Source organism: Tiliqua scincoides, chromosome 4, assembly GCF_035046505.1.
Source record: "Tiliqua scincoides isolate rTilSci1 chromosome 4, rTilSci1.hap2, whole genome shotgun sequence".
NCBI lineage: Eukaryota > Metazoa > Chordata > Lepidosauria > Squamata > Scincidae > Tiliqua > Tiliqua scincoides.
This window is the reverse complement of record NC_089824.1, coordinates 79,803,539-79,825,492: the sequence shown is the minus strand read 5'-3', so window position 1 is coordinate 79,825,492 and position 21,954 is coordinate 79,803,539. Positions and strand designations below refer to the sequence as shown.

The following is a 21,954-nucleotide window of genomic DNA, read 5'->3' as shown; positions in this document are numbered from 1 at the left end:
TATTTATTTACTTCATTTGTACCCCACCTCTCTCCTCAAAGGGACCCAAGGCAGCTTACAATAATCATTAAAAACACGATAAAAAACACATTTAAGATAAACAAGATAAAAAACACAGTTGGCTTTTTCCCCTCTTAATTTTAGTACTGGTTGGTGTGGCATGCTTTCCACATGCGCTGCCTCCGACGTATTCTCGGCAGCACCTGGCAGGACAAAGTTCCAAACAACACAGTCCTGGAACGTGCTGGAATCCCTAGCATGTATGCACTACTGAAACAGAGACGCCTGCGTTGGCTCGGTCATGTCGTGAAAATGGATGACGGCCGGATCCCAAAGGATCTCCTCTATGGAGAACTCGTGCAAGGAAAGCGCCCTACAGGTAGACCACAGCTGCGATACAAGGACATCTGCAAGAGGGATCTGAAGGCCTTAGAAGTGGACCTCAACAAGTGGGAAACCCTGGCCTCTGAGCAGCCCGCTTGGAGGCAGGCTGTGCAGCATGGCCTTTCCCAGTTTGAAGAGACACTTGGCCAACAGTCTGAGGCAAAGAGGCAAAGAAAGAAGGCCCATAGCCAGGGAGACAGACCAGGGACAGACTGCACTTGCTCCCAGTGTGGAAGGGATTGTCACTCCCGAATCGGCCTTTTCAGCCACACTAGACGCTGTTCCAGAACCACCTTTCAGAGCGCGATACCATAGTCTTTTGAGACTGAAGGTTGCCAACTAGGTGGTGTGTTTATTTGCTGCTGTGCTGAGTTGATTTGAACCTGGCATTACTGTTTTGGTTTTGGCGTAATAATGTGATTTTAATGTTGATTTAGTTTGTACCATTGTCCGCCTTGAGTGCTATCTGATAGGAAGGGAAAGCCTAGGATATAAATTTTAAAAATATTCAGCTGGCAGCTTTGTTAGCTTTTTTTTTTTATACAGCAGGGTGCATCTTATGGATGAATGGTGTTCTTTTGCCTGACTGGTTTTAATTACCCTTAGTTTTCTTACTTTGATCACAGCTGCTTGCATATGTTTCCTCAGTGATCTCCTATCCTAGTGGCTTATAGGGCCAGACTTGTTCCACTTCAGCATCTACCTATATTTATCATATTTATTTATTTGCAGCATTTATATCCCGCCTTTCCACTCCAGAAAAGAGCACTCAAGGTGGCTAACAAGTGAAATATTAACAATTTATTAACAATATAAACAATATTTTGAATATATCAGGTTCCTTTGGACCCATTCCCTGGGCCATTAGCTAGTTTGGCATTCTCGGCTTAATTTTGCATAGTGGTCCAGCGTCATGAGCAAATGCGACTTACTGGGGCCGACATTTTCCCCCTTCACTTGCATTACTCAGCTAATCTACGTAGCTATGCTACTGTGTCAGAAACAAATCAACCACTTTCATTCTTTAAACCTTTTAAAACTATATTTTAATAATAGTCTCCCCTCTCAATCATCTATGCCCCTAACTTTTGCATCAAGATTGTCTTTCATTCCCAAAGTATTGTCTCCCTGCCGTTCTACTTTCCTGTTGTGAAATTACGGGGAACAGTGAGTTTTCATGCAAAAATGGAAGTTAAATATTTTAGAGCAAGACTATCTGCAACTGGACTGTCCAATCTATTTATCAGATGGACAGAGGCATTCCAAGTATGTTTCTAAACCATCAGGGGATATTAATTTAAAAACCCTATGTAAAGACAGAGAAATTGGAAGTTGAGCTGGGCTCTCTTTCATTTTTTAAAATGATCCCCTGTGCAAATATTCTGGATTTGTACCGCACGGGCAAGGTCATAACCATTTATTCCAGGTTTGGTAATCTGGAATAACTATTACCTGCAGTTTCTGTACAACATCTTGGTCACTATAACGTAAACTACTTGTTTCATATTGCGTATTGTAAAATTGTTGAATACAAGTCTGCTCGTATTGTCCACTGCTCCAGACAACTGCTCCAGTTGTCAACTGGACTGGTAATGTATTTACATTAAAAGCATGTTAAATACAATTTCCTTTACATTAAAAACATGTTAAATACAATTTCCATATAGAATTACTTTTAGTGAAACAACCGCGTAAAGTTTATCTGTTGAGCCTGTTTGCTACAGTAGAACAGTGGAGTGCCATTTGCCCCCCCCCCCCACAAAACCAGCAGAAATTCGACCAGTGCATCTTTCCCTAGCAGTGCATCTCCCTATCACAGAGCTGTTTTAAGGTACAGGGGGAAAAGAAACACTGATGACAATAGAAAGATACTTTCTTTGTAACAATATTGGACTTAACTTTTCCAGAATAAAATACTATGGTTGTAAGTCGTGGTTAGTTTTTATTGTAATGCATGGAGATGTCGGCATATTGCCTGGTTAAGATGGGAGGGGAATATATGCCTTCTAGAGGAGAGATGAGTCAGGGCAGAAAGCATGTGGTCCTGTTGTTCTCTCCCAGTCTGACCCAGCTATGTCTGTAATTTCTCACATTCAGAGCAAGGGAAAAGGGCATGCTTCTTTTCTTTACTGATATTCAAATTCCTTGATTAAAAACACCTGTCTTTTTAGCAGATTGTGTATATACTATCTATCGCAAGGGGTAGATTGTACAATACTTCCCTCCCCCAAATGTGTCAAGGTGCCACAGTGATGCAATTGGTGGTGAGTAAAACAAAGCCCTAGGGAATGTTTTGCTGCATTCCCCCCTCCCCGCCCCTAAAGGGGCAAAGACAGAGCTCCTCGGTTTGGAGCATTGTGGTGCCCCAGTTTGAGAACCTCTGCCTTATCTCATTCAGCCTTATCTTACCTCTGCCTTATCTCATTATAAAATTAACAAACCCTTGTGTGTTTCCAGTGCCTTGATGAAGGGTTCAGTGGTGTTAACATAGTAATTATAATTAGTAAATTATAGTGTTCACATGTAATTTAATGTTGTAATTTTTTTTCTTTTCTGAAAGTCATCCGTTTCCATTGGCTGCTGATGGATTCAACTGCCCTGGCAGTTTCATGACCCAATAAAAATTGGGTCATGACCACTGGTGGGTCCCAGACCCACCGTTTGGGAACCACTGGTCTATATGCTAATTTTATATTTTTACCCACCATGGAGATGATTTGAATTGAACTTAGGCGATCTCTTCAGAAGATCTGCACTGGTCTGGTGTGAAAGCATATACAGCCCGGTATCTTTAGGATCTGACTGTAATGATGGTGTGCAAATTAATATGTCTGGAATGAGGGAACATGTTTATGTTCACCCCAGCAGTGTCTTTTCTAGTGGCTGTCTGCTGGTGTTCTTTTTGCTTCTTTTTAGATTGTGAGCCCTTTTGGGACAGGGAGCCATTAGTTGTTTGATTTTTCTCTGTAAACCGCTTTGTGAACTTTTAGTTGAAAAGCGGTATATAAATACTGTTAATAATAATTAATATGTTATAGCTATGTTAACCCCTCTCCCCCACCATTCCTAAAGGAGATTTAATTTTTATTGGGTCATGAAACTGCCAGGGCAGATTAGGCTTTGTGTATCAAGGGTGAAACAAGCTGCTACCAAGTTGGGGGGGGGGGAAATACTGCTGAACAATAACCATTATAGCCACACCCTTTGGCATTTATAAATCAGGCAACAGCCTCTAGGGCTTCTACTGGGAATCACTGATATAGACCATTTGCTGCCCTTTAATAGCATCTCAAAACCAGTACCCTAATATAGGTTACATTAAGGTTGTTCTTCTCTGCAGCTCCTCATAAAGACTGCCATACACTGATGGTCCAATCCTAAATCCCTGTGTGGTGATGTCTCCTTGTCCCAGAGTAAACTCCAGCAACCACTATGGGTCAACTCAGATCTGCACCAGCAATATCGCTGGCGCTGGTCATCACTGATCTGTGAAGGTAAATCAGGAAGGGGGTTGCTTCCTGTGTTGCTGCCACCAAACCCACACCCTCCTGGGCCCAGTTTGCCCATCCCCCCACCCTGTCGCCTCCCCATTCTGTACTACCCCACCCCTTTCTTCCTCTCATGCCATCTTATCTGCCTCCAGGATCCACTGGTTTGTATTGAAAGATTCCAGCCTTCCCACTAGTACTCTGGCAGCCAGCGCTGCCGGAGTGTTCCTTACGACTGCTTTGCAGCAGCCAGAGCCAGAGGAGTGCATGTTCCACTGGTGGGACAGCGCAATAGGATTGGGCTGTGAATGGATGATCAGTGCTGTCAGCATCATTAATAATGCTGCTGGTTGAGAGAAGAGGTTGCTTAGATTTCTTTCTGAAAGCTGATCAAAAGCTCATGTTAAAACTTGTGGTATAATCTGGTCAGTAGTTGTATGATTTTTCTCTCTCTCGTGACACTCTTTTGCACACGTGGGGTCCAAACTCACAAGGAGTTGCTTTCTAAATACCTCTAAGAAGGCACTGTTGTTCACCCAAGGAGAGGAATATTTACTGATCTTTACTGAATATTTACTGCAACCCTCAGTACCCCATGCAGCCCTGTTGTAAGGATCCTTGGAATGAAATGTCTATGAACTCAGAGGGCTGCTGTGCTGAGGACCTGGTGGGGAAGTTTACTTCTGTGAGCGTCCTTCGTCACATTCTCCTTAGAACACAATTCATCATCAATTCATGCACATAAACTAATCACGGTTTTCCCTCACTTTGTAGGTACAGTTGGTCACAGTTCAGAGGAGCATGTGTACCTAGTTTTGTTTCTGAGTTTATCTTTTGGAAGGCCCACCTTCCTGTAAGCTCTCAAAACTACATGTCAAAATCCTAAATCTTTGTCTAAATCCTCTTTAGCATATACAGCAAGAAAGTGTTTGCAAAAACTGCTGGAAAGGAAAACTGACCGTGTGGGAGTGTTTTTCTGGAAAAGTGTTCATGCTTCTCTATAGATCAAGTCCAACAACTGGCAGGACATCCCATATAATAGATCAGGGCATAAGAAGAGAATTTCAAAATTAATCAGCATTTTCTCAGAAGTGGTTTGTTGCTTCTTTCAACTTCTTTTTTCTGGTCTGCTCCGCTGCTGTATTTGAAAACAGAGCAGTAAAGCAAAGACCATGAAAGAGGTCAGGTCAGCAGAGGCAAGATGAGGTAAACTCCAGAGGTCATTGATGAATGCAGGGTGTTTCCTGCACCTATCTGCTGTCAAAAGCAACCTACCTCACTTTATCTCACACCTGGCTGGCCTTGCCAGTCTGTGTGCCATCTTTTGTTTGTTAGTCCACCTCCTGTTTAAAGTGGGAATGCATTGGTTCACAAAAGATTTCCCTGCTGGCATCACATTCCATTATTTATAACATGCAAAATTGGTGTAGTAGCCTGTTGACTTAGTCTTATTAAGACACTGTAGGGACAGTTACAGCTTCAGTGTTACATATGGAGATTTAGAGCAGTTGAGAAAATAACTCTTCCAAAGTTACTGAGTCCTTAGGGTCCAACCATGCATTATGAAAAATGCCCGCAACCTCTGTGCTCCATAGAAGGCTTCCCAGGCACAACTTCCCAGGAGGTTCTCTGAGTCCCCCTGCAGATCTTGGTATCTGGGGGTGGGGGGTGGGCTGGGATCTGGGAACAGATTCCCCAGCAGATATCAAGGGCCAACCTATTTTCTACTGTACTTTATACAATGATATGTATGTAAAAGTCAGATGGAAACTGTTAAATAGTAGGTCCATGCGAATAAAGGAATGCATAGAAATAACAGCTCAACACATTTATTTCATCTTCAGAACAGAACCTGGCAATGACAACACAAGGCAAACACCCCTGGCTTTATGCCCCTTAGCTCTGCCCAGATTCCCCACAATTGATGCTGTTTAAACACTAAACTAGAGGGCCAATCGGATAGTAGGATTTTGATCCACCACCTGATTGGCCAGCCATAAGACTGGGTCAATCTGTTTTGCAGTATTTCAATCCTGCATAAGTAACAGAAACATAATGATGACATTAAACACAACACCTATTATCCCCATAACATCACTTTTTCTGAAAATAGGTAGAAAAATCTGTCAGTTGTTCTGGATGTTAGGTTATTACTTTGAAATCAAAATACAGAGTGGTATTAGGGCCATGTGCAACTTTAATCATTTTAGATGTTAACCCAATAGAAGCACACTGTAAATGGCATTTAAGGTTGAGATCTGAACATTTTAAAGCAACCGTTTGATTTTTTTTTAACCTTCAGCATAACCAATTTTTCAAACCAATTTTCCACTGATTTGTGGCCTCCTGGATCGTAGCTTGTCATTCACAGATCCAGTTTCTCTAAAGTTTTTTCATCCAAATGTTAATTGCGTTCCTATGTGATGCATCTTTCCTGTAATGAGCAGTGAATATTCTCAAAGCTGTTATAGTCTTCAATTCTGAGAACCATAACACACAGTTGACCTTCTGCTGTTGGCATTTTCAGTCAGCTGAAGGATCTGAAACAAAGGAAAAATTAACACTAATACATAAAAAACTTTAAGATTTCAGTGTTTATATGTCATTTACAGTGTGTTTCTATCATGCGTTATTAGAGTTGCACAAGTTGTTGGGATCTAGCCCAGGGGTCTCCAAACGCCAGCCTGGGCGCCAGATGCGGCCCACTGCAAGCCTCTATCCAGCCCACAGCCAGGCTCTTGTCCCTTGAAAACCTCAGGCCCACTCAACTGAACACGTCCAGAGCTGTGCTCTGGTTGTGTCTGGAGGGTTTTCTGAGGGCCAGAGAGGTTGAATGAATGAATCCATTCATTCATTCACTCATCTAAGTTCCATCTCTAATTTATTTATTTAAATTTTATATTTAAATATATTTTTCCAGCCCTCAACACCATACCAGATATTTGATGCGGCCCTCTGGCCAAAAAGTTTGGAGACCCCTGATTCTAGCCCATCTTTTAGGGAGAGAGGTCCCATGGCAGATGGAGACTATTGTCTAGAGTAGGTGAGTTCAAGGACTAAGATTGAAATCCTATATACATTTACCTGGGAGTAATTGACATAAACTTTTGGTTCTACATTCCTCCATGCTGGTGAGACGTCACCTAGAAAGAGTATTCTGTCTATTTCTGATCACTACATTTTAAGAAGCACGGCCAAATTAGAGCAGGTTCAGAGAAGAACAGTGAAGATGGTCAGGGGTTGGAAAACAAGTCCTAAGAGGAAAAGTTGAGAGAACTTGATATGTTCAGCCTGGAAAAGACAAGGCTGAAAGGAGACATTATAATGCTGTTCAAATACCTAAAGAGCTGTCACATGGCAGAGGGCAAAGATTTGTTCTCTGCTGCCTCAGAGAGTAGAACTAGGTTTACAGTAATGGGCTTAATCCCCAGGAGGGAAGATATCAGTTGGATAGGAGGAAGAAATTCTTAACTGTAAGAGGTGTTCAACAGTGGAACTGATTACCAAGGGAAATGGTGTGTTCTTCCTTGTGGGAAGTCTTCAAGCATTGATAGGCATCTTTTGGAGATGATCTAGAGAGGATTTATTTGTTTCTATAGGGAGTTGGCCTTGAAGGCTCTAAGAGTAGACCTCCATGGATTTCTTTCCATTTTCAGTGCTTGTCTTTTAATCACACTGCATTGTAAGATGCATCACCTACATTTTTTTTGTATGTGCCTTCTTGTACTGCTTTTTACCTCTTTTTGTCTGCCAACCCTGTTTTAATAAAGTTCCCTCTTGTTTCCTATTTAACTTGTGTGATCTGGCTAACTCAGTTTCCTGAGCACGTTGCCTTGCTCCTGTGACCGCTAGCCCAATGCTACTGCTGCATCCATTTTGGGGGAGTCTCCCTGAGAACCTGGGGCTCTCATCATGCATCTGGGAGAAAGGAATTTCAAGATGGCTCTCCTCTGTATGGTTTTAACCTTGGTGGTGACAGTAATTACTACCATTTTATTCTGGAATAGAGTTGATTCCTCCCTCCTAGCAAGAGGGAGGGCGCTGCACAATCACAAACTTTATTCCTAAAAATGGACTATGCTCAGTAATTGATAAAAGTTTGCCTTGGATTTTCAAGCTTAGCATATCAAAACTATTTGAAGAAGCAGGAAAGGAATGTAACTAATAATATATCAATTGGACTTGGAATTATTCCTTGTTGGCAACCTTCAGTCTCAAAAGACTATGGTATCGCGCTCTGAAAGGTGGTTCTGGAACAGCATCTAGTGTGGCTGAAAAGGCCAATTCGGGAGTGACAATCCCTTCCACACTGGGAGCAAGTGCAGTCTGTCCCTGGTCTGTCTCCCTGGCTATGGGCCTTCCTTCTTTGCCTCTTTGCCTCAGACTGTTGGCCAAGTGTCTCTTCAAACTGGGAAAGGCCATGCTGCACAGCCTGCCTCCAAGCGGGCTACTCAGAGGCCAGGGTTTCCCACTTGTTGAGGTCCACTCCTAAGGCCTTCAGATCCCTCTTGCAGATGTCCTTGTATCGCAGCTGTGGTCTACCTGTAGGGCGCTTTCCTTGCACGAGTTCTCCATAGAGGAGATCCTTTGGGATCTGGCCATCATCCATTCTCACGACATGACCGAGCCAATGCAGGCATCTCTGTTTCAGCAGTGCATACATGCTAGGGATTCCAGCACGTTCCAGGACTGTGTTGTTTGGAACTTTGTCCTGCCAGGTGATGCTGAGGATGCAACGGAGGCAGCGCATGTGGAAAGCGTTCAGTTTCCTCTCCTGTTGTGAGCGAAGAGTCCATGACTCGCTGCAGTACAGAAGTGTACTTGGAATTATTAATGCTATGTAAAACATTACATAGCTCTTCCCAGTTTAATACAGGAATGTTAGAGACTTCTAGTGAAGCGCTTGATATCTTCTTTAGTTACTTTTTAATTAAAAATATTTGCGAAGTGAGAATTTTGTGGGACAATTTTTATAAGTGCTGAATGCAATTTGGATTTTTGAAAAATAGGGTGAGAGATGGAACTTGAGGAACATTTTAGTTAAATTTGAAATTGTTCTTGCTCTTTTTTGCCAGTTGAATATGACAAGGAGTTCACACCTCTTCAGCGACACCACAAAGAATTCAAGTTTAATTTGTCCCAGATTCCAGAAGGAGAGTCTGTTACAGCTGCTGAGTTCCGAATCTATAAGGACTGTGTCATGGGAGGCTTTAAAAATCAGACCTTTCTGATTAGCATCTATCAAGTCTTGCAGGAACATCAGAACAGGTATGTGCCTTTCCCTGTTAAAATTGTGCAAAGAAGAGAAAAGGAGGGGTACCAACAGGGAGAAGAGTTGTAGTAGTGCTTTACATAATTGAGTAATCTAGTATTAGAACAGGATTTTTTTCTGTCATTTTTGTACAGATATTTACAACAAATTTAATGTTTAGAATTCAGGTTTTAATTCTATGAATACTTACCTGGGAAGTTGGCCCTATTGAACACAGGGGTGCTTGCTTCTGTGTATCAGTCACAGGGCCCAATCCTATCCAGTTTTCCAGTGCCAGTGCTGCTGTGCCAGTGGGGTATGCACTGCTGCCTGTGTTGGGGAGGCAGTCACAGAGGCCTCCTCAAGGTATGGGAACATTTGTTCCCTTACCTAGTGGCTGCATTGCAGCTGCACCAGTGCTGGAAAGTTGGATAGGATTGGGCTTACAGGATACTGTTAAGGAAAAGGACATGAGAGAGGGTAGGGTGACTGAAAGGAGTACTTGTGTAGTGGTTAGCATGCGCACATCCCTTCCAGCTCTCTGCTTTTTCTTTACTAGATCAGCAGCTGAATAGGGGAGAACATAAGAACAGCCCCACTGGATCAGGCCATAGGCCCATCTACTCCAGCTTCCTGTATCTCACAGTGGCCCACCAAATGCCCCAGGGAGCACACCAGATAACAAGAGACCTTATCCTGGTGCCCTCCCTTGCAACTGGCATTCTGACATAGCCCATTTCTAAAATCAGGAGGTTGCACATACACATCATGGCTTGTAACCCGTAATGGATTTTTCCTCCAGAAACTTGTCCAATCCCCTTTTAAAGGCATCCAGGCCAGATGCCATCACCACATCCTGTGGCAAGGAGTTCCACAGACCAACCACACACTGAGCAAAGAAATATTTTCTTTTGTCTGTTCTAAATCTCCCAACACTCAATTTTAGTGAATGTCCCCTGGTTCTGGTGTTATGTGAGAGTGTAAAGAGCATTTCTTTATCCACTCTGTCCATCCCCTGCATAATTTTGTATGTCTCAATCATGTCCCCCCTCAGGCGCCTCTTTTCTAGGCTGAAGAGGCCCAAACGCCATAGCCTTTGCTCATAAGGAAGGTGTCCCAGCCCAGTAATCATCTTAGTTGCTCTCTTTTGCACCTTTTCCATTTCCACTATGTCTTTTTTGAGATGCAGTGACCAGAACTGGACACAATACTCCAGGTGTGGCTTTACCATTGATTTGTACAACGGCATTATAATATTAGCTGTTTTGTTCTCAATACCTTTTCTAATGATCCCAAGCATAGAATTGGCCTTCTTCACTGCCGCCGCACTTTGGACCTACACTTTCATTGACCTGTCCACCACCACCCCAAGATCTCTCTCCTGATCTGTCACAGGCAGCTCAGAACCCATCAGCCTATATGTGACATTTTGATTTTTTGCCCCAATGTGCATGTCTTTACACTTACTGACATTGAAGTGCATCTGCCATTTTGCTGCCCATTCTGCCAGTCTGGAGAGATCCTTCTGGAGCTCCTGACAATCACTTCTGGTCTTTACCACTTGCAAAAGTTTGGTGTCGTCTGCAAACTTAGCCGCCTCACTGCTCAACCCTGTCTCCAGGTCATTTATGAAGAGGTTGAAGAGCACCGGTCCTAGGACAGATCCTTGGGGCACACCGCTTTTCACCTCTCTGCATTGTGAAAATTGCCCATTGACACCCACTCTCTGTTTCCTGATCTTCAACCTGTTTTCAATCCATGAGAGGACCTGCCCTCTAATTCCCTGACTATGGAGCTTTTTCAGTAGCCTTTGGTGAGGGACCGTGTCGAACGCCTTCTGAAAGTCCAGATATATAATGTCTACAGGTTCTCCTGCATCCGCATGCCTGTTTACCTTTTCAAAGAATTCTATAAGGTTCGTGAGGCAAGATGTATCCTTACAGAAGCCATGCTGGTTCTCCCTCAGCAAGGCCTGTTCGTCTATGTGTTTTGAGATTCTAAACAGTGAGTAATCTAGTATTAGAACAGGATTTTTTCCTGTCATTTTTGTACAGATATTTACAACAAATTTAATGTTGTTTAGAATTCAGGTTTTAGCACCGGTGCAGCTGCAATGCAGCCTCTAGGTAAGGGAACAAATGTTCCCATACCTTGAGGAGGCCTCTGTGACTGCCTCCCCAACACAGGCAGCAGTGCATACCCCACTGGCACAGCAGCACTGGCACTGGGAGAACCATGGTATTTTTCTTTTAAACTACTACCACCATCTCAGGCTATACAAATCAGGTAGACTGTCTGGGGGGAAGTACCTTCCTAGGAGTCCCCTAGTAATTAAAAGTCAAACCCACCGTAGCATCTGTAGACTGAAGAGACATGACAATCTACTGAATTACCCATTAACATGGACTAGGCAGAGAGAGTCAAAATGCGACCATTTTATTAAAAGTCCAAAAGGAACAGAATTAAACAAAATGGGAGGGGGAAGGTTCCCAGGCTGATGGAAAATGCTCCATCAGGGCACTGCATGGTCTGGGACTGGTGGGTTGTAGAATTGGGCTGCTATATATATATAAGCCTTTCATTCATTATTCTTATTGTACATATTTATACCCCCAATAAGTACTATTGTGTTTGCACCTATATCTGTATCTCTTTCATTCTTGCTAAATGGCAAATTTAATTGAGATGTGCCTTTAGCCAGCAGACACAATCTTTGTACACATGTTTGTTCTCCTTTTTGCTCATGTTTTTGAATGTATTCTAGAACACATCAGGTGACATTCCTGTAAACTATCGGTTCTCACACATTTAGCACCTGGACCACTTTTTAGAATGAGAATATGTCAGAACCCACTGGAACTGACATCATCCAGCAGGAAAAAATTTTCATAATCCTAGGCTGTAATCCTACCCACACTTACACAGGAATCCCATTGAATATAATTGTTAAAAGAATATATATAGTAGCTTCTCAAAAGTACAGGTCTGTAAGATTTCACCAAAGGCAGTCACATATCATGATAGCATCAAGTGTAATATATTAAATATAAAAAATTGAAATGAATGGGGAACCATCTGAAATTGGCTTGCAACCCACCTAGTGGGTTCCGACCCACAGTTTGAGAAACACTGCTGTAAACAGATACACCAGGGGTTTTCAAACTGGGGCTTCAGAATGCCCCATCCTGAGGGCCCTGGCCTCTTTCCCCTTAAGGGGTGGGGGCAGCAGAGAGGCAGGGAGGAAGCAGCGACACGAGCCCCAGGATTGCGTCGCTCAGGGGGCTGCAGGGGCTTGGCTGTACTTACCAGAGCCTCTGCAGCCTCCCAGGGGTGTGGGGAGCCCTGCGTGACCTTCTACAGAGCTCCCCGAAGCTTCAGAAATGAAAGTAGAGTGATCGTGCTCTACTTCGGATTTTGCGGAGGCGGGGCATGATCGCTCCCAGCCTCCTGGGAGGCTGCAGGAGGTTCTGGTAAGTATAGCCAAGCCCCTCCAGCCACTGTTGCTGCCTTCTTCCCACTCCCACAAGAACTTAGAGCGGTTTTCAAACTCTGTAAGAGTTTGAATACCTCTGAGATACACATTCTTAAGTCATACAAAAGGTTTACATAGAGTTAAAAAAACAGAAACCTGTGAAATCGGATATAAAGAAAAAGTAGCACAGAATTCTGTTAATTGTATAATCCTAGTCAAAACACAGTGGGTCAAGCATTGCTTGTATGTATGCACAAAGACACAGGACCCATTCTATCCAACTTTCCACTGCTGATGCAGCTATGTTAACAGGGGAAGAGCTGCATTCTGTAGTGGGGGGGGGGCACTCACAGAGGCCTCATCAAGGTAAGGGAACATTTGTGCCCTTACCTTGGGACTGCATTGCAGCTGTATTGGCACTGGAAAGTTGGGTAGGATTGGGCCCTGAGTAAGGTGAGCAACTCAGGTTTCAGTTTGGAGTGAATAATGTGTCTGTATGTGTGTGAAGGACAGTGGCATTGCTAGAGGGTGCAGGCCACACTGGGTGACTCGCAAGAAAGGTAATGCACGGGGGCTGACTTGCTAAAATAGCGGTGGTTAGGAATAACCCCATCATGTTTGTAAGAATAATACCATCATGTTATATATAAATCAATGCGTAATTTCATGCAGAATGCAGTGAAACAAACCGCTTTGAAATATCTTTGTTCTATCAAAAGGTACAGCCAAAAAACAGTGGGGGCGGGGTGATGATACATCACCATGCCCATCACCCGGGGTGTTGCCCCACCCACTGCATGGGTTGACGCGCTGGCCTCCCATACCGGGTGATGCGAACCCTAGTGACACCACTGGTGAAGGATATATTGAGGGAAATCTAGAGTGATTGTGATTGACTGTAAGAAAGAGTGAAGAGCTGGAATAAAATGGAATGAATGTTGATGAGTGCACTGAGCATGCTTGTAAGTGTGAGTGGAGGAATGCAGTGTTCGTGCATGTATAGTGTGGGGTGTGTGCAATATCTGATTATGGGTCTAGAAGAAGTATTGGAAAAAACTCTCAAGACTTTCCAGATGCACAATTTATTTATTTTCTTTAATCATGCTCTGTATCTGGGCTACATTTTTGCTGGTGTCCTTCAGTGGTACTGAACTCTTTGATTAGCTGATAATTTGGCACCTTTTCCCACAGACCCTTCTTCTTTGGCTAGCTAAGAAGGCATAAAAGCCCAGACTCTGTCATCTAATACTTGCGCAAGATGTGTCAGACGGAGCCCTCTGTGTGTAGATAGTCCAAGTGTAATTACAACACTTTTTATTGTTCTCTGGGATTAAACAGCTGTTCGTAGTTTTCAGAAACAGAGATTATTTCCTTAAAATTTACATATTGCAATCTTCCCTTACAAAGCGGTGTTTTTCTTTTTCTTTTTTTAATTGTTGTGATCAAATTCACAAAAGCAGTTTGTGGGATTTCAAATGTGTGCTCAGTTTTGTTTTCATCGTGGGTATATTTTATATCTTCCAGAAAGAGTCTAGTGAACACTGGGGGGGGGGGGGAACCTTGGCCCTATGAAGCCGGTGGGAGTCTTGCCATTCTCTTTACTGGTGCCAGCATCCTACCTTCGGTACTCATTCTTGGACCATATACTAGTTACTGTATCCAGGAAAGTCGTAATATAAACACACACACACACACACACACACACACACACACACACACACACACACGTATGCACATATATATTGCTTCTTTTTACCTTGACTTCTCTGTGGATGCTTGGAGTAATTTAGAAGTGAATTTGCTAGGAGAAACTTTATTCTCTATTTATGGTTGTTGTTTTTTTTTTGTCTCTGCCTCTTAATTTAAAAAGAAAGCCTCAATGCATATTGTGGCTGACACATTTTTCTTCATTTTTGCTTCTTTTGTGTTGATGATTCATTTGGAATATATTATTTTCTTTTCCTATTGGGAACAGATTTTTAAGGCTTATGAGTAGAGAGGCACAAGACTTTTTTGGAAGAGCAAGTTAGCAGAACTTTGTAAGACACTGAGTTCCAGGCAACTGTTGCATGTAAGCCAAAAGTAAGCCAGCTGCCTTTTACTTAAAATACACTCCTATCATACTGTCTTTTCAGACTAACAAATCTGAATAAAGCTGTCATGTTTCTCAACATTTGATGGCATGGTTTTAAATTATGATAAATCTGTAGAGATGCTTATAATAAAATTTATTATTTATTCAGTGCCTTAAAACATTTATATATTTAAGATTAATGACAGCACCCTGCCAACATTTTTACAATCTACACAGGCAGACACATAAGGAAGGGAGGGAGATGTAAGAAATGACAGTGAGGAAAATCTGGGAAACTTAGGGAAGATGTGAAACAGACCTTGTCAAATAGCAATATTCAATGTTCCCTGTCTCAATATTCCCTCATCAAGAAGCAGCTGCAGGAATCCAATCCAAATTGGTACTGTGGCAGGGGCAAAGAATTGGAGCTACTCCTTCCTGATCAAGTCCCGATTCACATCAGTTCCCCATAGCTCTATTGTTGAAAGAAAAGTGAAGCCCATCACTATCAATGCCAGTCGTAATATAACATGTCGCTTAGTCTTTGATGAAATAGTCTGTATTATGTCAGGCCTTAATGTATCCTTAAAAATTACCAGTTATGAACCTGAACTGAACTTAAAACCACTCACATATTTTGCAGAATGAAGTAGTAGATTGAAGTAGTTTGATTTTGGACTGTACTGCTTCACACTGCTGATAGGATCAGATGACATTTTTGAGTGCTAAATGGGCGAAGAGGAGAGCATGTGCGTGCACATGTATGTGACAAAAAAGGACAATGCCAACTTTAAATCTCACTTTGAGGTTCCCTTGCTGCCCTCCCACAGTGCCAACTTTAAATCTCACTTTGAGGTTCCCTTGCTACCCTCCCACAATCCCCCCCCCCAATCTGTAGAACTACAGACCAAAAATATTTTTGGAATAATGCTCTTGTTTAATTAATACTGAAACCTAATTTATACTTGCACATTTTTGGAATAATGTGGTCAAACTTCCCATATGCTCCCACATGTTTGAGGGAAGGTGTGACTTGAAGGGCAAGTGTCAAAGAAGAGCCCATGGAAAGTAGACTAATCAGGCAGGTTAAGAGAAGAGTAGGGGATGGAATGGAATGGAGTGAGAAGAATAGAGTGGATGCAAACAGCTGTGACTTGGCTATGCCAGAGTGGAAGACATCAGAAGGATGGCCCTGTAGGGAAGGGATAGAAATAAGGTGAAAGGAAGTACGGTGGGCACACCTGTCTATCCATTCACCTGCCTAGGAGCAGCAGAGGAGAAAAAGCCAGAAGCAAGCAGCAGCTGGTTTGATCAAATAAGAGGAAGCAGTAACTTAGTAACTAAGCAACAGCAGTTGGAAAAAGGGAGGCTTCTTCACCCTCCCATCTGGTTAGAATAGAGGGAGGGCTGGGAAAGGGGCCACTTCTAACCAGTCAGCAAGCAGCCAGCCTGCCTCACTTCCCTCAGTCAGACTCTGAAATGCTGTTCTGTGCAAGGTTTTGTCTCAAGTGACTGTCTGGCTGGTGCAAGCCTTTGGGCACAAAGGTGCTTGTAATACCTTGTCTGATTCAATGCAAGTGTAGTACTGATGTTCCCTGCCTGTACCATTTACATAAGTTCTTACAGCAACGCTATTTTAATTTACTTGTTTTTGAGATACACACTCCTTTTCAAAAATGTAACCCCAGTGTAAAATGAGAAGTGCCTGAACTTTTGGCTTTCATAAGGCTCCCTCTCTTGCACAGTCACCAAAGGAGAACAGAACAGGCAATCAACTTTCCTAGGAAGCAGTTGCTGCCCTTTCTCAGAAGTCTGTGGGAAGAACCAACCTGCTGCTTCAGTTGGAAAGAAGGGGAGACTGGCAGAGGAAAAGAAACCTGGATTGGACATTTTTTGTGTAAGGAAAGGAAAGAGTGTGTTCCCCCAAGTCCTTTGGTACAAGAGTATAGCCTTGTAGAGAGCATGTCTACAGAAGGGGTATGAAAGCAAAAAGTAGTGAAAAGCTTACATGGTATTGAGAAAAGTTGCAAGGAAGGTTATCAAACAAAATGTTAACTAGTTGTACTAATCATGCATGTACTAATAATGCATGCATGTACTAATCATTCCCCCCAATAAGGGAAAAACTGATAAGAGCATTCTGTCATTTGCTGTAACCAAAGTAACTATGATCATAATCTTAACTTGCACTGGAAACAGACAGGCCAGTGTGCCTGTGCTGTATCCAGCACAAGTTTCAGGCAGCCAGAGGCTCAGCCAAGGGCAAGGGAAAACTTTTCCCCTTACCCCAGGGAGAGCCACTGCAATCCCAATGGGGCTACTAGGATCCACGCCACTTCCAGAGATGGTGCAAATCAGAGCAGCACGGGACCGCCCTGGGCCGCCTGGGGTCAGGATCCAGCATGACTGCCGGGTCCTGACCCTGCCTCCCACTCCTCACCCACCCACCCCCAAGAATGCCTGCCCTCCCCCCGCCCCGAAACACCTCCCGCCCGCCTGCTCCCCAACCTCCCCATGTCCCCTTCAGACCCATGCGTCAGCTGAGATTGGCTGACGCAACTCACCCTCTCCCCCGGGCACGTTCGTGCACTGGCCTGTCTCCCAGAAGAGTGGCACAAAAATGCTTTACGGCAATTTTGTGACACTCCCGGGCCAATGCAAGGGACTTGCGTCGGCCCAAATCTATGGTAGGATTGCGCCCTATGTGGGTTGAATGTATTCTTGATCATAGGTTTTGATTGTATCAGGAAATTGCACTCTAGAGAGACTTCTTAGTTTAGCAAGTTGTCTTAAAAGAATATTTTTATATTGCTTCAACTTAAGACAGTACAAAAGTGGTAATGATTTTTGTGGAATTTATTTAATTTTAAAACATTTGTGCCCATCTTTTTCCTTACATTTAAATGTAAGGATGACCGAGGTGGCTAGCAACATAAAAATTAAAACAATATAATCAATAAAAATCAACAGTCAAATATTAGGTCATCTTATTAATATGATTTATCCTTACTTATTCAGTTTTCAAGAGATCAAAATAAAGAATCATGGCTGGAATTTAGCTTTCCATCACTATTATAAAACAATATTAGGGTAAAGTGGCGGTAGTGGTTTTTTAAATCACATCATTGCTGCAGACCACATTTTATGATTGGGAAAACCACTGGAATAGTTAACAAAACATATTGAAAAGATTAATAGTATTCTTGTAAGATAGGTCAGGTTTCTGATCAAACTTACCTTCCCTTTGAGAAAATGCTAGTGTTTCTGTGATTGTTTGTGGAGGGAACAATCTAGTAAAAGAAAATGATGGTGACATTTGACCTTCATTTCAAGCAGAACCATCTCAAGTTGAAAACCAAAACATTCTCCTACTTCTTTTCCTCTGTGCTATTTATTCCCTGGTTCATAGCATTCTACCAAGATACAGGAATTTCTAGGGCTATCCAGTGTTTTGCATCGAGTGCAACATGTATGACTGGGGCATAAGTCATGGGTGTGTCCTTGGTGCAAGGAGCTCCAGGGAAACTATAGGCCGATCAGCCTAACATTTATACCCGGTAAGATGGTGGAATGTCTCATCAAAGATAGACTCTCAAAACACATAGACGAACAAGCCTTGCTGAGAGAGAATCGGCATGGCTTCTGTAAGGGTAAATCTTGCCTCACGAACCTTATAGAATTCTTTGAAAAGGTCAACGTGCATGTGGATGCAGGAGAACCTGTCGACATTATATATCTGGACTTTTAGAAGGCGTTTGACACGGTCCCTCACCAAAGGCTACTGAAAAAACTCCATAATCAGGGAATTAGAGGGCAGGTCCTCTCGTGGACTGAAAACTGGTTGAAGACCAGGAAACAGAGAGTGGGTGTCAATGGGCAATTTTCACAATGCAGAGAGGTGAAAAGCGGTGTGCCCCAAGGATCTGTCCTAGGACAGGTGCTCTTCAACCTCTTCATAAATGACCTGGAGATAGGGTTGAGATAGGCTAATATTGTAATGTCGTTGTACAAATTGATGGTAAGGCCACACCTGGAGTATTGCGTCCAGTTCTGGTTATCACATCTCAAAAAGGACATAGTGGAAATAGAAAAGGTGCAAAAGAGAGCGATGAAGATGATTACTGGGCTGGGGCACCTTCCTTATGAGGAAAGGCTACGGCGTTTGGGCCTCTTCAGCCTAGAAACGAGATGCCTGAGGGGGGACATGATTGAGACATACAAAATTATGCATGGGAAGGATAAAGTGAATAGAGAGATGCTCTTTACACTCTCACATAACATCAGAACCAGGGGACATCCACTGAAATTGAGTGTTGGGAGAGTTAGAACAGAAAAAAGAAAATTTATCTTTACTCAGCATGTGGTTGGTCTGTGGAACTCCTTGCCACAGGATGTGGCATCTGGCCTGGACGCCTTTAAAAGGGGATTGGACAAGTTTCTGGAGGAAAAATCCATTATGGGTTACAAGCCATGATGTGTATGTGCAACCTCCTGATTTTAGAAATGGGCTATGTCAGAATGCCAGATGCAAGGGAGGGCACCAGGATGCAGGTCTCTTGTTATTTGATGTGCTCCCTGGGGCATTTGGTGGGCTGCTGTGAGATACAGGAAGCTGGACTAGATGGGCCTATGGCCTGATCCAGTGGGGCTGTTCTTATGTTCTTATGTTCTTAATTTGTTGACCAAAGATGCTTCCCACAACCATTTTGATGTGGTTATACCACTTGGGGGTTTGGTAGGTTGTTCTTTTAAATGCTCCTCTCCATTCCATTTCTGTGGCTAAAGCATGTCATTCCCACCTGAGAATTTTTATTTGAATAAAATCTGTGCCATTCTATTTAACTGAACAGGAATTGTACAAGTGTACATATCTAACAGCACAATCCCATGCATAATTCAGAAATAAGTCTCACTGAATTGAGTGAGCCTTACTCCCAGGAAAGTGTGCATAGAATTGCAGCCTAAATTGAGTTCTAAAGGCTAGAAGTCGTCGGTTTAGGCCTTGGAGTCCAGGAAGTTGCGTAGTCCTGGAATATTCACTAACATATGGGCTGCTATGCTGTTATGGTAGCGGACACCTATGACCGATGTTAAGGATGGCCTTAGGTATGTTGTCTTTTCTCAGCTGCATGTATTGAAACTTCCAAAACAAGGGACTGATCTGACCAACTTAACAGGATTCTTGAGGGAACGTATTTATATGAAACATGTTGAATGCTCAAAAACACTGTTTAAGTGTCAACAATAATCCAACATTTAGGTATAGATGCTCATAACTGTCAGTGAGCTCCTACTTATAGAATTCCCATTAACTTTGTGGTTTTTTCATTTGCCCCTCTGAGCTTGTTAATTATTTCTTTATTTGATTATTAAATTTGGGAACTGGGTATTCAACCAGTTCATTATTCAACCATGATAAGTGCTTTAGAGGTGAAAGTCTGACAATTTCAGGCCATTTTATGAAGCATGCTTCTCTTTTTAATTCTGCAAAGCAGGGAGATTACTGAATTTTAACATTCTTCCTTAAGGCTCAAATAGAAATAGAGATCCTTAAGGCTCAAATAGAAATAGAGATTTGATCCAGTGTAGGCCCCGCTTGAAAGATAATGTTGTGTTTACACTGGCATAGGGTAGCGAAATGTATCAGTTACTTCATTTAAAAGGAAACCTTTTAAAAGACTGGGAAAAATTAATGGATTTTATTGTTAGAAACTAGGTATGTGTATGTACTCTCTCTCTCTCTCTCTCTCTCTCTCTCTCTCTCTCTCTCTCTCTCAACTTTCTTTCTTTAACCCAGTAAAGAAAGAAACTTTCTTTCTTTAACCCAGTAAAGTGTCAGGTCAAGTGTGTGGGGATGAAACCTTGTGGTTGATCAAAGATACCTACCCTTTGCCTCAGGGATAGTTGATTATTTTTTCAAATGTACATATACTGTTCATTCAGACCTTTTAAAAAAAATTCTCCTATGCTGTCCAAACAACTCATGTATTAAAAACCACAAGGCAGTAGCATGAAATGATGATCAAAGGGAGATACTGTATCTTAATGGTTAATGTTTATTTTGCTCTCTATGCACTGGAACGGTTTAATAAAGGTGACCTGGTGCTTGTATGTGGATACTTTTAGAAATAATAATATGAGAAAGGGGTGAAAGTCTACCACATCTACTGCTGATGTATTCCACAGTGTAATTATAGCAAGGCATGAAATCTCTCAGGATTTTGAACTTTGATTAATACTACCTAATTTTTGATCCTCTTCCTAACAGGAAATTGACCTAGGCTAGTGCCTTAGCTTCTAATCTAAATGACAACTAGTGAACAACACAAAGTTTATGAGATTTCAAGTTACTCAGTGACCATTTCCTTAAAAAACAAAATAAGTGTGTCACCTAGAAAGATGTTGCTTGTCTTTTTTGGCAGCATTAGACTTTCCCAACCAAGCAATCAAAGCTCTTGTGCACATCATTCACCTTTTCTTTCCCATCAGCTTTTGTCTCTTTGCTCAACTCCTAACAAGATGGCATCACATCATTTGCTGGCTTCTCTAAGACATGCAACAGTATTTTAGGCATTTATCCAACTGGCCAGGCAGGCACAAAGAAGCTAAAGAGGCAGTTTGGTCAAACAGTGGTAGTCAACAGTGGATGGGATAAAATTTTTGCCACATGCTCAGAAGTGCTGCCTGACTGAGGAGGGTTCAGACCGGACCTGCATTCAGTTGTTATCAGGTACACTCTTTTTCAGAGGTGGAAGTTTCATCCTTTCATATACCTTTTTTTTCCTTAATGTAAAGCAACTTTTGGATTGGGGGAAGACTTGTCTTCATTGAAGCAAGCATCAGAATAGCTACAGAATTCAGCAAGTTAAAGATTTCACCCATGGCAGGAAGGACACCAATATTTATGTTTTGCAGTTATATACAAAGTAGTAGTGTGTGCCCATAAACACTCTCAAAACTTCTGTTTTAAAATATATCCTTCATGCTATGCAGAGTCTAGACTGCTGTGTCAACGTGTTACGTCGTTGAAGAATAGTGAGAGAAAAAATTCAGTATGATGAAAGTTTCAGTGAGTTATGGTAATAAATGTCTAAGTAAATGGCTGTTGATATATATTCATCCTATCCACCTGGATAATAGTGACTTTTAAAGGTAGCCCCCAGAATGTGATCCTTGATATGTAATTAAAGGTGGTAGATCTTTGTATAGAATCGTGTAGCTAGAAAGTATTCTATTTCTTCCCTTTGCATTTTTAAGAACACTGTACTTCTGTCTTGTTAAACAA

At 42.3% G+C, this 21,954-nt stretch overlaps 1 protein-coding gene across 1 annotated transcript in view; it reads left to right on the top strand.

Moving 5' to 3' along the window:
• Positions 1-21,954, top strand: part of BMP6 (bone morphogenetic protein 6) — a 110,062-nt gene that overhangs the window by 72,529 nt on the left and 15,579 nt on the right. The window contains exon 2 of the mRNA XM_066623156.1: positions 8,948-9,140. Within this exon, the coding sequence (XP_066479253.1) occupies positions 8,948-9,140 (193 nt within the window). The remainder of the gene's footprint in view (positions 1-8,947; positions 9,141-21,954) is intronic.